Source organism: Trachypithecus francoisi, unplaced genomic scaffold, assembly GCF_009764315.1.
Source record: "Trachypithecus francoisi isolate TF-2019V2 unplaced genomic scaffold, Tfra_2.0 Lachesis_group11, whole genome shotgun sequence".
NCBI lineage: Eukaryota > Metazoa > Chordata > Mammalia > Primates > Cercopithecidae > Trachypithecus > Trachypithecus francoisi.
The window spans coordinates 8,042,611-8,057,747 of NW_022681456.1; the positions used below are offsets into that span (position 1 = coordinate 8,042,611).

The 15,137-nt window shown below is 49.8% G+C and overlaps 1 protein-coding gene across 1 annotated transcript in view; it reads right to left on the bottom strand.

Moving 5' to 3' along the window:
- Positions 1 to 15,137, bottom strand: part of AACS (acetoacetyl-CoA synthetase) — a 77,167-nt gene that overhangs the window by 25,738 nt on the left and 36,292 nt on the right. Inside the window, exons 6-9 of the mRNA XM_033220125.1 lie at positions 13,453 to 13,567; positions 13,161 to 13,242; positions 9,154 to 9,301; positions 1,627 to 1,707 (exon numbers count right to left, since the gene is read on the bottom strand). Coding sequence (XP_033076016.1) covers positions 1,627 to 1,707; positions 9,154 to 9,301; positions 13,161 to 13,242; positions 13,453 to 13,567 — 426 coding nt within the window. The remainder of the gene's footprint in view (positions 1 to 1,626; positions 1,708 to 9,153; positions 9,302 to 13,160; positions 13,243 to 13,452; positions 13,568 to 15,137) is intronic.

The following is a 15,137-nucleotide window of genomic DNA, read 5'->3' on the forward strand; positions in this document are numbered from 1 at the left end:
ACTTGTTCAGTTTCTTTTATTAAGGAACTGTTCCCCAAAGAGGAAACCAGTGCCTGGAAGCCCCAAGCATTCCTGGCCACCTCATTGTCCAACAAAGCTGCTAAGAGTTGAGTCAAGGCCTGTTGGCCTTGTAATCCCAGCATTTTGCAGGGCAAGGTGGGAAGATCACTTGAGCTCAGGAGGTTGAGACCAGCCTGGGTAACTCAGTGAGACCTGGTCTCTATGGAAAAACAATTTTTTTTTTTTTTTTTTGAGATGGAGTCTCACTCTGTCACCTAGGCTGGAGTGCAGTGGCACAATCTCAGCTCACTGCAATCTCTGCCTCCTGGGTTCAAGCGATCCTCCCACCCCAGCCTCCCAAGTAGCTGGGATTACAGGTGTCCACCACTACACCTAGCTAACTTTTTTGTATTTTTAGTAGAGACAGGGTTTTACCATGTTGGCCAGGCTGGTCCTGAACTCCTGACCTCAAGTGATCTACCTACCTCATCCTCCCAAAGTGTTGGGATTACAGGCATGAGCCACCGTGCCTGGCCTCTAGAAAAAAAAATTTTTTTTAATTAGCCAGGCATGGTGGAGTGCACCTGTGGTCTCAGCTACTTGGAGGCTGAGGTGGGAGGATTACTTGAGCCCAGGAGTTTGAGGCTGCAGTGAGCCATGATCACCACTGCACACTAGCCTGAGCAACAGACTGAGACTCTGTCGAAATAAAAAAAGAAAGGCAAAGGGAAAATGGGAAAGGAAGGGAGGGGAAGGGAGGGGTAGGGAGGGGAAGGGAGGGGAAAGAAAGGGAAGGAAGGGGAAGGAAGGGAGGGGAAGGAAGGGAGGAAGGGAGGGTGGGTCACCGTACAGGCTGGGCCCAGGGCTGCAGGACATGAAACAACTGCCACCGAGGCTGCTGTTAGAACCCAGGTGGGGAAGCCGGGCGTGGTGGGGAGGCCGGGCGTGGTGGGGAGGCCGGGCGCGGTGGCTCACGCCTGTAAACCCAGCACTTTGGGAGGCCGAGGTGGGCAGATCGTGAGGTCAGGAAATCGAGACCATCCTGGCTAACACGGTGAAACCCCATCTCTACTAAAACTACAAAAAACTAGCTGGGCATGGTGGCGCACGCCTGTAGTCCCAGCTACTCAAGGCTGAGACAGAAGAATCGCTTGAACCCGGGAGGCGGAGATTTCAGTGAGCTGAGATCGAGCCACTGCACTCCAGCCTGGGCAATAAAGCTAGACTTCGTCTCAAAAACAAACAAACAAACAAACTCGGCACAGAAGCACCACTCAGGACCTGTAGCTAGATCATTCTGGAAGCTCTTGATGTGTTCAGTTCTCCTCTGGGGTAAAATACACTTGCTTTAACTTGTCCTAACCTTTTGTTTTTCAGTGCTCAGCAAGGGCAGGAAGCCCTCCAACACCTTGAGTTGAGTTCTGGTTTCATGGCATGGATTCCAAGCTGCGGAGGCAGGGTGGGTGGAAGAGCAGGCCCAACTCGACACCGTGTGCTGGGGAAACCCTCACCACGGTCCAGCACAGGCCGGCGCCCAGGGAAGCCTTTACCATGTGTCATGGGCTGGTGTCCGGGGAAGCCCCTACTGTGGTCCAGCACAGGCCAGCACCTCGGGGAAGCCCTTACCGTGGTGTAGCACAGGAGGATGTCACTGCTGGTCATGTTGCCGTGCAGCAGATGCTCTTTCAGATGCTGGATGAGGGTGCCCTGCAGGGGAGACACGAGGAGTGGGTGCTCTCTGTTAGGCGTACAGTACCAGGAACCTGGTACCTGGCCCACGCGCCGCTCAGATGCTGCCAGGAAGAAGCCCCAGCAGATTCCCATTTTCCTTCCTGGGAGAAGCAGACTTTGGAGGCTCCCCGCTCTCCCCTGTGATGAGCCACGCCCCCATATCCCTCTGCCCCGAGAGCTGAGCGTGGCTGGTAGTCTGGAGAGGAAAACCCTGACAATCCTGTCTGCCCTCAAGCTCTCAGTGCCCAAGACATCAAGGGTACCACGGAGGCCCACCCGTTTCAGGCAGAACAGAAGTGACCCTTACTGAGAAAAGAGTCAACGAGCAAAAGACCAGGGCCTAACCCTTGCAGGACAGGTGCTAGCCCAGCCTCATGGGGAACAGGGAACATGGGGTGAGGGGGATGTGGTGGGGGTGGTGCGCCGGCAACAGAGCAAGACTGTAGCTGGGACTCACATTGAAGATCGGGGTTCAGGAATGCCTCAGCTGAGCGGACAGCACAAGACCCTGCTTCTGGCTAAAACACCCAAGCAGACTCGCTCCCTCCCACCCACTATACACTATTACCTTCAATTTTGGTGCTTAATAGGCAATATATTTGCACGGTCCAGAACTCTGAGGCAGATACTATGAAAAGCTGTCCTCTCTCCCTGTCCTATACCCAGTTCTCCCCAGAGGCAGCCAGTCCTAGCAGTTTCCTGTGAATGTCTTTCTTGCTGATGCCAGTACATATTTATTAAGGCCATTTTGTTCATTGTGACCCAGTGTCCCACACTTTGCCTTTTCCACCCAACAGCATACCTGGGACATCTTCCTTGGCATGCCAGGAGCTCCCTCATGTCTGTTTACAACTATATGATCTTCCACTGCCCAGAACACACTTGTTCCAAGCAACTCTGTGTGTCCAGCAGGGGCAGGGAGGAGAGGAAGCCTCCCATCGCCAGACACAACAAAGACAGCAGACAGAGCCAGCAGCCCCTGCACCCGTCACTCCACACTCCCAGCCTCGGTTTGCCTATCTTTCCAGTGGATCTTGTACAAGATCCTGAGGACAGACGGGATGCTGCCCCTTCAGTGACCACTGCCCTTCAGTCTGGTCCACAGATGTGAGCCTCTGGCTCACGACAAAGGTGCTTCTGGTTGTGAAGGGCCTAGAAGGCTGAAGCAAGGACTTGTGTATTAAAACCCAGTCATGAAGGCCCTCATCATACCCAAGGGAAAAGCTTCCAAAAGCCAGTTGCAGGAGACGATCCCTTTAAGAGCTCAACAGGAACAATCCTATCCAACACAGGCTCCCATTCAGGAGCCAAAATTCCTATTCCAGAGTCCATCCCAAACAGGCAACCGCCACCTGGCCCACAAACAGCTGCAACTGAAGCCTCCAGAGACTGCCAGGCAGACGGGTAGATGCTGTCTGATATGGTTTGGCTCCATGTCCCCATCCAAATCTCAACTTGAATTGTATTCCCATAATTCCCACATGTTGTGGGAGGGACAAGGTGGGAGATAATTGAATCATGGGGGCAGTTTCTCCCATACTATTCTCAGTAGTGAATCAGTCTCATGAGATCTGATGGTCTGATAAGGGGAAACCCATTTCATTTGGTTCTCATTCTCTCTCTTTGCCTGCTGTCATCCATGTAAGATGTGACTTGCTCCTCCTCGCCTTCTGCCATGATTGTGAGGGCTCCCCAGCCACGTGGAACTGTTAAGTCTATTAAACCTTTCTTTTGTAAATTGCCCAGTCGCAGTATGTCTTTTTTTTTAGACAGAGTCTTGCTCTGTCACCACGCTGGCGTGCGGCAGTGCAATCTCAGCTCACTGCAACCTCCACCTCCCAGGTTCAAGTGATTCTCCAGCCTCAGCCTCCCGAGTAGCTGGGACTACAGACGCACACCACCAGGCCCAGCTAATTTTTTATTTCCAGTAGAGACGGGGTTTCACCATGTTGGCCAGGCTGGTCTTGATCTCTTGACCTCGTGATCTGCCCACCTTGGCCTCCCAAAGTGCTGGGATTATAAGCGTGAGCCACCATGCCCAGCCCTCAGTATGTCTTCATCAGCAGCATGAAAACAGACTAACACACTGCCCTTTTCTGCAGTCCCCCGAGACTGCCTCTAGGCTCTGGAAGCTGAGCCGCAGGGTGGAGTTTAACAAGAATCCCCAGTGAGGGTCAAGAGACAGCCTCCTCTTCCCTTCCCCAGGCACTCAAAAGCTTCTTAGAAAGTTCCATGGCACTCTGTTCTCATGGACAGTGGGTAGGCAATAATTTGGGGATGACAAACTTTTCAGGAACTGTCTCCATGAACTAAATCTTTCCACAAATCCACTTAAAGGACAGGGAACTCTGATTCTAAGAGCCTATGGCAAATCCCTCTCCCATTTTCTTTTTCACTTGAAATCAGCATTTAACTCTGCAGCTTCACCCACGTGGTCTGCTGAGAGTACAGCGGAGCTACAAGCCTGCATTCGTTCAGTGGTTCATTAGCCTCATTCTCTCAGATGGCACAAAACGAACAATGGGCCCTAATCCTCTCCCAATAATTTCTCTGTGTGAATCTTAACAAGTTACATCCATCGTTTTTCCCTTAATTCTTAAATATTTATGGTCAAGTCTGAATGCTTTCCCTGAGGGTAAGGCAGCATAAACGGCATGGTTTCCTGAGTCTCAGCGCCAGAGAGTAATTTCATGTGAAGGAAGAGAATGGGGAACCGCGTTCTGACACCCTTCATGGACTTAGGAAACACAAACCAACAAACCAGTAACATAACCCCCACCCCATTAAATCACGAAGATTATGAGCCCCTAGGACTCTGGCCTATGTTGCCTCACTGTTTTCAAGTTTGTGGTCAAGATAACTCTAGAAAACGAGCAACATGCTTAGTCACTTCTCCAGAGATGCAAGAGCCCAGTGAAGATGGAGTACATATAATTTTTCCTGATTTTTCCACACACTAAATATATCAGGCATGATCATTTTATGAGCAAGCTATATTATATCTAATACATTTTATGCCCCTCTTAAAAAAAATGACACACACTATGCAAAGAGCACTAAAAATAAAAGTACAGTTACACATTTCCATTTATCCTAAAATGTCTTGTTTGGCCACATACACCCGTCCCCGCCCTTGTCTGCAAGATTTCTAAAAATGCTCATCTCGGTGGCTTATTAACAGACCTGCACCCAGGTGCACGAGGGCTGCCCTTTCACAGGGAAAATGCGATTCCAGCTACACCTTAGACTGTGAACACACCCCAGCTGGCTTTCATAAAATCAGATTATTTGAGTGACAGGACAGCTCTTGGCCTACAAAGAGGCAACTTGGTTGAGCCAGTGTAACTGCCAGAAATAAGGCCTTTGCCCCCACCACTAACATCAGACCCTTGCTCCCACTCCCGGGTTTCTTGAGAATTAACCTGTGTGGACAGGCTCTTGGACCTTCGGATCTATTTCACAGCCTGCAACAAGACCTTCAGTGAATCCAGATCTAGGTGATGATGAAGCCACATTGACTCCTTTCCACATTCTGATGAAAAGACTCTGTAAAAAGCCTAATAGGGCTTTCAAATGATTCCAGTGTAAATGTTTCCTTTTTACAGAAGGGATTCGAACTGCTTCTAGGTAGAGGGAACATCTGTAAAAGCTAAATGAGCTAGAATAAAGGAACTTGTATATTTCCTTTTCAAACGCCACTGTCTAATCAAGCAAAGGTTTCTCCACTTGGAGAATTCTCTTCTTCTGAGTTTGCGGGGAAAAGTGGTGATCAGAAGGTTTGACCAAGATATGGTAGATTTTTCTCCTCCCTGTGGACTGAGCCAATTGAGAGGGAAATGGGGAAATGAGCTACGGGGAGAGCTGAAGAGCTGGCCCAGAGGAGAGCTAGAACAGCGTGAGGGTGACAGCCACAGCATGGAGCAAGCATCCTGACTCTCACAGACCGCCCCAGGAGAAGTCTGAGTGCAAGGTAAGGATTCAACAAGAAGCTCTCTTATCAAGCCCAGGGGCAGAGGAGGATCAGAGAAAGAAAGACGTGATAGCAGTTATTAGAAAAGAACTACATTCAGCTGGGCACAGTGGCTCACACCTGTAAATCCGGCACTTTGGGAGGCCGAGGAGGGCGGATCACAAGGTCAGGAGTTGGAGACCAGCCTGGCCAACATAGTGAAACCCTGTCTCTACTAAAAATACAAAAAAAAAACTTAGCCAGCCATGGTGGTGGGCACCTGTCATCCTAGCTACTCAGGACACTCAGGTAGGAGAATCACTTGAACCCGGGGGCAGAGGGTGCAGTGAGCCAAGATTGTGCCACTTCACTCCAGCCCAGGTGACAATGCTGGGACTCCATCTCAAAAAAAAAAAAAAAAAGCAAAGCACCACATTGACCCAGGCATGTCATTTCTGAAGACTGGCCTAGTGAAATCACAAACATGAAATACACTGACGTTGTGTCCCCCCACCCCCCGATAGATGCACGGAGAAGAAAACAACACCCATCTCCAGGGTGTTCCCACCAAAGCTGCACAACCTGGACCTAACCACGAGGACACACCAGTCAGACCCAAAGAGAGCCATTCTGCCAAACCAGGAGCCTGGGCTCTTCGAAAATGTCAGTGTCACGAAAGACGAAGAAGGCCGAGGAACTGCTTCAGACCCAAGGACATGCAGGAGACCTGACGACTGACGTGCCACCACCTGAGCTGCTAGCACACCACTGGGAAACTGGCGACCTGAGTGTGGACCACAGATTAGGGGACGGCACTGCACCAACGTCAACCTTCCTGAATTTGATGAGCATGCTACCCTTCTGTAAGAGAACGTTCTTGTTCTTGGGAGATACGTGCTGAAATATTACAGAGTGAAAGATCATTATGGCTCCAACGTACTCCAACTGGTTCAGCAAAAAGCAAACTAACAACGTGTGTATATATGCTGAGAGAGAGAAAGAAGGCAAAAGAAGCTGTCAGGACATGTTAAAAATTGATGTTGACATCAGGCACAGTGGCTCATGCCTATAATTCCAGCACTCAAGAGGCCAAGGCGAGAGGATCGCTTGAGCCCAAGAGTTCATGACCAGCCTGGAGAACATAGCAAGACCCCATTTCCACAAAAATAAAAAAGTAGCATGTGCCTGTAGTCCTATGTACTTGGAAGACTGAGGTGGGAGATTGCTTGGGCCCAGGAGGTAGAGGCTGCAGTGAGCCATGATCACACCACTGCACTCCAGTCTGGGCAACAAAGTGAGAAACTGTCTCAAAAAAAAAAAAAAAAAATGACATTGAAAATGTTAAAAACAGAATGTTAACAATGGAAGAATCCAGCTGAAGGGTACCATGGAGCTTACTATTCTTGCAACTTTTCTTTTTCTTTTTTTTTTTTTGAGACGGAGTCTCGCTCTGTCGCCCAGGCTGGAGTGCAATGGCCGGATCTCAGCTCACTGCAAGCCCCGCCTCCTGTGTTTACGCCATTCTCCTGCCTCAGCCTCCCGAGTAGCTGGGACTACAGGAGCCCGCCACGTCGCCCGGCTAGTTTTTTGTATTTTTTAGTAGAGACGGGGTTTCACCGTGTTAGCCAGGATGGTCTCGATCTCCTGACCTCGTGATCCGCCCGTCTCGGCCTCCCAAAGTGCTGGGATTACAGGCTTGAGCCACCGCGCCCGGCCATATTCTTGCAACTTTTCTATAGGTTCTCTAGGTATTTTATTTTTTTCAAAAATAAAAGGTTTGTTTGAGCCTGGTGGCTCACATCTGTAATCCCAGCACTTTCAGAGGCCAAAGCAAGTGGATTACATGAGCCCAGGGGTTTGAGACCAGCCTGGGTAACATGGCAAAACCCGATATCTACCAAAAAAAAAAAAAAAAAAAAAAACAAGTAGGGCACAGTGGCACATGCCTATAGTCCCAGCTGCGTGGGAGGCTGGGTGGGGAGGATTGCTTAAGCCCAGGAGGTGGAGGTTGCAATGAGCCAAGATCGCACCACTGCACTCCAGTCTGGGTGACAGATCAAGACTCCATCTCAGAAAAGTAAATAAACAAATAAATAAAAGGTTAAAAGTCACTAACCTATACGTATAAATTCTATTGCATAGTATTAACATATTATTTCAGGTGCTTTAATAAAGTTAGACTTTTGGTGAAATAAGAAATATTAAAAGCATGTGTCATGGGCTGAACTATGGACCCCCAAAATTCATATATTGAAGCTCTAATCCCCCGTATCTCAGAATGCGACTAAATGGGCCTTTAAAAGGTGACGGAATTTAAATGAGGCTGTCAGAGCAGGCCCAGATCCGATCTGACTGGGGTCCTCAGGAGAAGAAGCTTGGACACATAGAGGGGATGCCAGGGGTGTCACGTGAAAGACCACATGAGGACACAAGCCAAGGAGCGAGGCCTCAGACAAGAACACCCTGCGGCACCTTGGTGTCGAAGCCACACAGCCTGTGGCACTTGGTTACGGCAGCCCCGACAGACTCACAGCACAGGCAGGCTCTTTCTCAGTTAATTAGACGCTAATAACCACATAATAACCTAGTAACCTAGCCTTCCAATCACCTAACCAGTGGCTTTCAAATATTTCACCACAACCCACGGTCAGATGTAAGTTTTACAAGGCCCCCAGCACGTGCACACATCCACTCCACATAATGACAGCTTCACAAAACAACACCCATACCTCTTATGAGCCTATTCTCTGCTAACACGTTATTTTACTTTTATTTTTTGAGACAGGGTCTGGCTTTGTTGCCAGCTGGAGTGCAGTGGCACGATCTCAGCTCATTGCAACTCTGCCTCCTGGGTTCAGGCAATTGTCCCACTTCAGCCTCTCGAGTAGCTCAGACTACAGGCATGTGCCACCATGTCCAGCTCATTTTTGTATTTTTTAGTAGAAATGGGGTTTTGCCATATTGGCCAGGATGGTCTCAAACTCCTGGGCTCAAAGCAATCTGCCCGCCTCAGGTTCTCAAAGTGCTGGGGTTATAGGCGTGGGCCACTGCGCCTGGCACTGTGCTAATGTTATCTATTCTTGTCTATTCTGATTTGTTCTTTTTAAAATAGGTGGCAGGGCCCACCTATTGAGTTCATAATCCCCCAGCTGGTCTGGACCTGCAGGTTGAAATGTAGCTGGTTCAGCCAGCGCACCCCCCCGCCCCCAAGGCACGCCGCACTGTACAGTGACCTCCAAGCCTGTCACCATGGTGGTAGGTGCCATCCCAGTCCCTGAAGTGGCAGCTCTCCACTGCCCTGGGCCCAGTGCTGGATCTCCGCGCAGCACCCCACTTGGAGAGAAGCTGCACGTTGGACTCTCCGGGGATGGGGTGCAGCCTGACAACCCCAACGCTGCCGTCATCAGCTGGGAGACCCTGTTGGAGCAAACAGACAACAGGAGGCCCCTGCAGAGCTTTCCCCAGAGACCTACCCCAGCGGAATGCACCATGCATTTGGGTGCGCCCGTGGTGCCCGATGAAAACATGATGAACAGTGGGTGGCTGAAGGGCAGCTGCTCGAACTCCAGCTGCGGGGCCTGCTCGCTGGTGCCGGTGGCAAGAAAGTCGTCCAGAAACATGCTGTGGGCCGAAATGCAGGGAAACACACCATGAGCGTCCCAGGATGCTGGGCCGGACCCGCTGATTCCACCCACGCACTGCCCTCTGTTGCTACCCCAGAAAAGCCAGGATTCCAGGGGGATGGTGGCCTGATTTGGAAACTTTCTGGGACCAGCAGAGGAAGTCACATCTCAGAGATTCAAGCTAATTGAAGGAAAACTCATCGAACGAGTAAAGGTTTCAAGGTGCTTAATCAGCACTGCTGACAGGGCCAAGGGCTGTCTTTTAGAGAATCTTTTGTTTTCATAACCACCACGGAGAAGGATCACTTACAATGAACAAGCCATGTGTGTACCAACACTGCTGAAGGAGGCTTTGGAAATGGCCTTGAAGTCTTCTGAGCCCATGTCCTTTGTTTGCTGTTCATCACCTGATTGGCAAATGCTTTGTTTCCAATGATCGACCAAAAGGAAGCACTTACCAAGTGGGTCTGAATCAAGATGCTTCCCCCGTGGGGAGAAGGGAGAGGAGGAGATGCCAGATTAATGAGCCCTTCCTACAGATGTGGGGCCAATTTCCTAAACCACAGCTCAATGACAGAGAACCGCTCAGCAAATACCATGTGTTATCACTCACTTACTAGATCCTGAGGTTTACAATAGCAAGATACAAATATCTATCCAAAAACAAATAACATTCATCCCAGCTATTGACTGTCACCCAGGAAGTGTGCCTGGGCTTACCCCCAAAGCTGACATGCAGCATTGTTGTAGGTGGCCAAGAACCACCAAAGGGGGACACAAACAGGAGATTGGTTTTCTGCACTAGAAACAGCTGCAGAAGCCACAAGCCATCTTGGGAAAAGGTGGTTTTCTATTTTGAGATGCGCAGCACCACCCATCTGAAAACACTGGCTCTATACTCAAATGACAAATGGAACTGTCTTTCAGGGAAGGAGGTGGGAATCAGTGAAACGCAGCCTGCAACCATTTGCTAGGGACAGTTACTCTGAAATACAAATGCCATACATACTAAAATGAAGAATTTTGCTGTGCATCCTTAAAAGATAAAGGTTTCTCCTGGGGTTTAAAAAGGGCATCCAAAGTAATTCAACTCTAAGCAAGAAACAAACAAAGCCGTCTGCTCCAGCGTGTCAGGAAAACTATTCACTGAGGAACTTTACGGCCAATGAAAACTTGATCCCACCTCTACCTCCTGTAAGAATCCCATTATAAAGTGCCCAATCGAATCAGACACTTCACAGGGAGAAAAGCCTTTTCTTTCAAATGGCCCATAAATCACAGTACACAATGATTACCTTTGTTAAAGCTCTTCTAAGAATGAAAAGCCCACAGGGTGGCTCCCCCGACCCCCGTCAATTCTCCACAGATGGACACGTACCCTATTCTGCTTTATCTGTGGCATCCACAATCAAAGGATGGACTGCAGTGGGAGTCCAGCCCCTGGGGTATCAAGAGGGGGCTTCTGCCTTGTATCGGACTAAATGAAGTGGCTAACACGATTCTGCTGGATGCCTTCATTTTATATCAACTGCTGATGAATATTATTCAGAAAAAAATAAAAGCCGGGCCAACCAGGGGGCTGGTAAACCCCGTCTGGTTTTCCTCCTAGCCTCCATGCGTCATGGCCTGCATCCATACAGCTGGGGCGCTAAATCCGAGGTTGCATGAAATAAAGCTGGGCTCTGGCACCTGACTGTAATTTATTAAGGTGGGCAGGGTCCCACAGTCCACAGGGACAGGCACCTGGGCCTGCCTGTGAAGGATCCGCCCATCCTGACTCAGGTGCTTCAGGGGACATAGCCCACTGCAGCTGCACAATGACAGGCGGGATCACTCAGAGCTGACTGTGCACGCTTTGCAGAGCAGCGGCTGATTTAATCCTCCCAGCCAGCCTGAGAGGATGGTGCTGACAGAGTGTGGATGTTAGTAGTCCCCACCCTCATCTCATGTTGAAATGTAATCCTCAATCTGCAGGTGAGGCCTGGTGGGAGGTGTTTGCATCATGAGGGTGGATGCCTCGTCAATGGCACGGACTATCCCCTTGGTGATGAGTGGGTTCTCACTCTGAGTTCACACAAGACCTGGTCATTGAAAAGTGTGTGGCACCCCACCCACCGCCCCCTCCACTCCTGCTTTCCCATGTAAAGTGCCCGCTCCACTTCCCTTCCGCCATGTCACAAGCTCCATATGGCCTCCCCAGAAGCAAATGCCGGCACTATGCCTCTCGCACAGCCTATAGAACCGTGAGCCAATTAAACCTCTGTTTTTATAAATTACCCAGTCTCAGGTATTTCTTTATAGCAAGGCAAGAACGACTTAAAACAGGTACCATCTCATCTCCATTTTACAGATGGAGACACAAGGCTCAGAGAGATTACTTGCACAGGGTCACACAGCTGAGAACTGAACCTGACAAGTCGGATCTGAAGACCATGGCCCTCACCAAGCCATGGTCTTGTTTTCATAACCACCACGGAGAAGGATCACTTACAATGAACAAGCCATGTGTGTACCAACACTGCTGAAGGAGGCTTTGGAAATGGCCTTGAAGTCTTCTGAGCCCATGTCCTTTGTTTGCTGTTCATCACCTGATTGGCAAATGCTTTGTTTGCCTGCAGCACCCTTCAGGCTCCAGAATGTGCCCTGCACACACAGCTGTCCCTAGACCCTGCTCATACCTCAAAGCCACCCCCAGATGTCACCTCCCCAGATCCTCCAGAGAAACCACGAGGCCCTGCTGTCAACGCCTGGGCACATCTTGTCCCTCCCACACTCCCAGTGGTCACAGCTCATCCTTCCTGCACATGGGTCTTGCCTCTCCAACTAGACTGCAACTCCTGGAGGACAGGACACATGCTTTGTACCTCCCCCAGGAACACCCTGACAGATGGTAATAAGCCATGCACCAACTACCACTTGCTGGAACAAAAAGGCCTCCGCCATCTCCTCCTCTCTGCCACCTCTGGTCCCCGTGGCTGGCATGAAGACACTCTGCCATGTCTACGCAGCCCCTCCTCACCAGGCCTCAAGGAGCCACGTACGAGGTGCCCTCCAGTGGCCCAGGCCCGAGGTTCAAGGGAAAGCTTACCCCGTGGGGGTAAATGCCTGAGCTCAGAACCCTCTCCCCACAACTGTTTCAAGAAAAATTAAAGGAAGGTAACTCTAAGAACTTTGGGACAAATTCAACTTTGACTACACCATAATCCATTTCCTTAATCTCTATTCAAAATTATGATTCTTACAATTCTATTTGATACACAAAACATGTGGTTTATTCTTTTATAAATGTCAGAAAAGCCAAGGAAGAAAGATGTCATGAGCAATGGGGAACACATGCATGTCCTAAAAGGTGAAAAATACCTGTATCAGTGTTCACGTAAGCATAGCCATACATACACATGTACACATCCCTGTGCACCTGTGCGCATATGTACATGTGTAAATGCACATACATGTGTACACATGTGGATATGCATGTGCCTGTGTCGTGTGCATGCGTGTGCAGTGCATGCACCCACATGTACACATACATGTACACATGATTTCCGGTGCAGAATTTCTGTGGCCAATCTGGGAAGGTGGGCTTGGCCCCATCAGAGCCCCCTATACGAGGGACACCAGATCGGAAGAGTGAGGGTTCCTGGGACCTCTCTCTTCCGCCACTTATTCACTGTGTGGCCTTGGGGGATTTCCTCTGGGGCCTCAGGTGCCTCATCTACAAAATGACGCTTTTAACTAAAACTTCCTCCACTTCTAAAATTCTGAGTGACCCCAAGTGGAAGATCCAGGAGTCTACTTCCCCGCGGGAGCTCCAGTGGGTTCCACACAGACCTGTGGGTCAGAATACGGTACATTACCTGTTTGGAATCTTTGAAAGGTCTATCTTCTCTCTGGAGGACACGTAAGGAATCACTACCACTTTCTTCAAGTCTGGTAGGCCTGGAAGGAGCAGGAGGAGAAAACACAAGGTTACAGGACAAAGATGCTTGGCTGCTGATTTTTTTTCCCCCCCACAAAATACAACACCATCTGGGGCAGAGAATATAACACAATCTGGGGCAGAGACTACCCAGGCTGACTCCTGGCAGATTCTGATGCACCGGCACACACACCCGGCCATGCCGGCTGGGAGCTGGAAGGGCCACATACCTTTAACCACCTGCTGCAGCTTTTCCATGTGGTTGTGCTCTTTGCCATTATACACAACAGCCTCCACAGAGAAGATGAGCTTCGGCTGAATTTGAGAAAACCGGTCCAGCACGCCCTGAAAGCAGGAGGAGAAAGTCATCATTGATCATTCAAAAGGCAAAACCCAGCAGGCATGGTGGTGGGTGCCTGTAGTCCCAGCTACTCTGGAGGCTGAGGTGGGAGGATTGCTTGAGCCCAGGAGTTCAAGGTTGGAGTGAGCTACGCTTGCACCACTGCATTCCAGCCTGGGCACAGAGTGAGACCCTGTCTCTAAAAAAACAAAATGGCAAAAACCTTCAGTAGCCAATAGGACCACTGCATTTCACAGGCGAGAAAGGGCAACATCATCAGGTTGCATGGCCAGGTCCCTGTGTCCGCAGCACCCGCAGCCAATAAAGAAAGTTGATGAGGCTGGGCGCGCTGGCTCACACCTGTAATCCAAGCACTCTGAGAGGCCGAGGCAGGTGGATCACTTGAGGTCAGGAGTTCAAGACCAACCTGGCCAATGTGGTGAAACCCCATCTCTACTAAAAATACAAAACTTAGCCAGGCATGGTGGCACACGCCTGTGGCCCCAGCTACTTGTGAGGCTGAGGCAGAAGAATCGCTTGAACCTAGGAGATGGAGGTTGCAGTGAGCCGAGATCATGCCATTGCACTCCAGCCTGGGAACAGAGCGAGACTCTGTTTAAAAAAAAAAAAAAAAGGCAGGCACGGTGGCTCACGCCTGTAATCCCAGCACTTTGGGAGGCCAAGGCGGGCGGATCATGAGGTCAGGAGTTGGAGACCAGCCTGACCAACATGGTGAAACTCCATCTCTACTAAAAATACAAAATTACCCAGGCATGGTGGTGCACGCCTATAGTCCCAGCTACTCAGGAGGCTAAGGCAGGAGAATCGCTTGAACCCGGGAGGCAGAGTTTGCAGTGAACCGAGATAGTGCCACTGCACTCCACCCTGGGCAACAAAGCGAGACTCCATCTCAAAAAAAAAGTTGATCAAAGCACATCTTATATCTGAGAACAACCACCATGCCAAGGAAGGCATCAATATCAAGAAATACCAGAAGTATTTACAGACATATACTGAAATAGGAAGAGTATAGAGTGTGTATTTGCGCTACCAAAAAGATTCCCACTTCACAGAAAGAGCCTGTTAGCACAGCTCCTCTAGTGTATACAAAAGAAGATTCATCTTCCAAACAGGCAACAACAGCAAAGCAAAGTGGTCCCATATTTTTGTTCTCGGAATCTTCAATTAAAGAGGAACCCGAATCCTCCAAGCAGTGCATTTATGCCAACCAATGGCATAAGCCTACGCGTGCACACGCTAGTTAACGAGCCCCATCTTAAAAGGCAGGATCGCCACACCCATGTCTCCGGTCTGCACTGCACGTGGAGTCTGCAGTCCAGCCAAGGGCACTGCTTTCCTGAAAGACGGGATTCCTCCCATGCAGGCATGGCCTTGTTCCTAGAACTCATAATATTCACTGATACTCCTTGAGTGTTAGTCCAGATGATTAGTTAGTAACAGATTAAAGCACTCTCAGACAAGGCTTCTATTCACTTCCCTCCCAGCCATCCTCAAGGTTACACTGTCTTAAGAGACTGCCATCCACAAACACGGGTAGGCATCGCCCAGATGGCT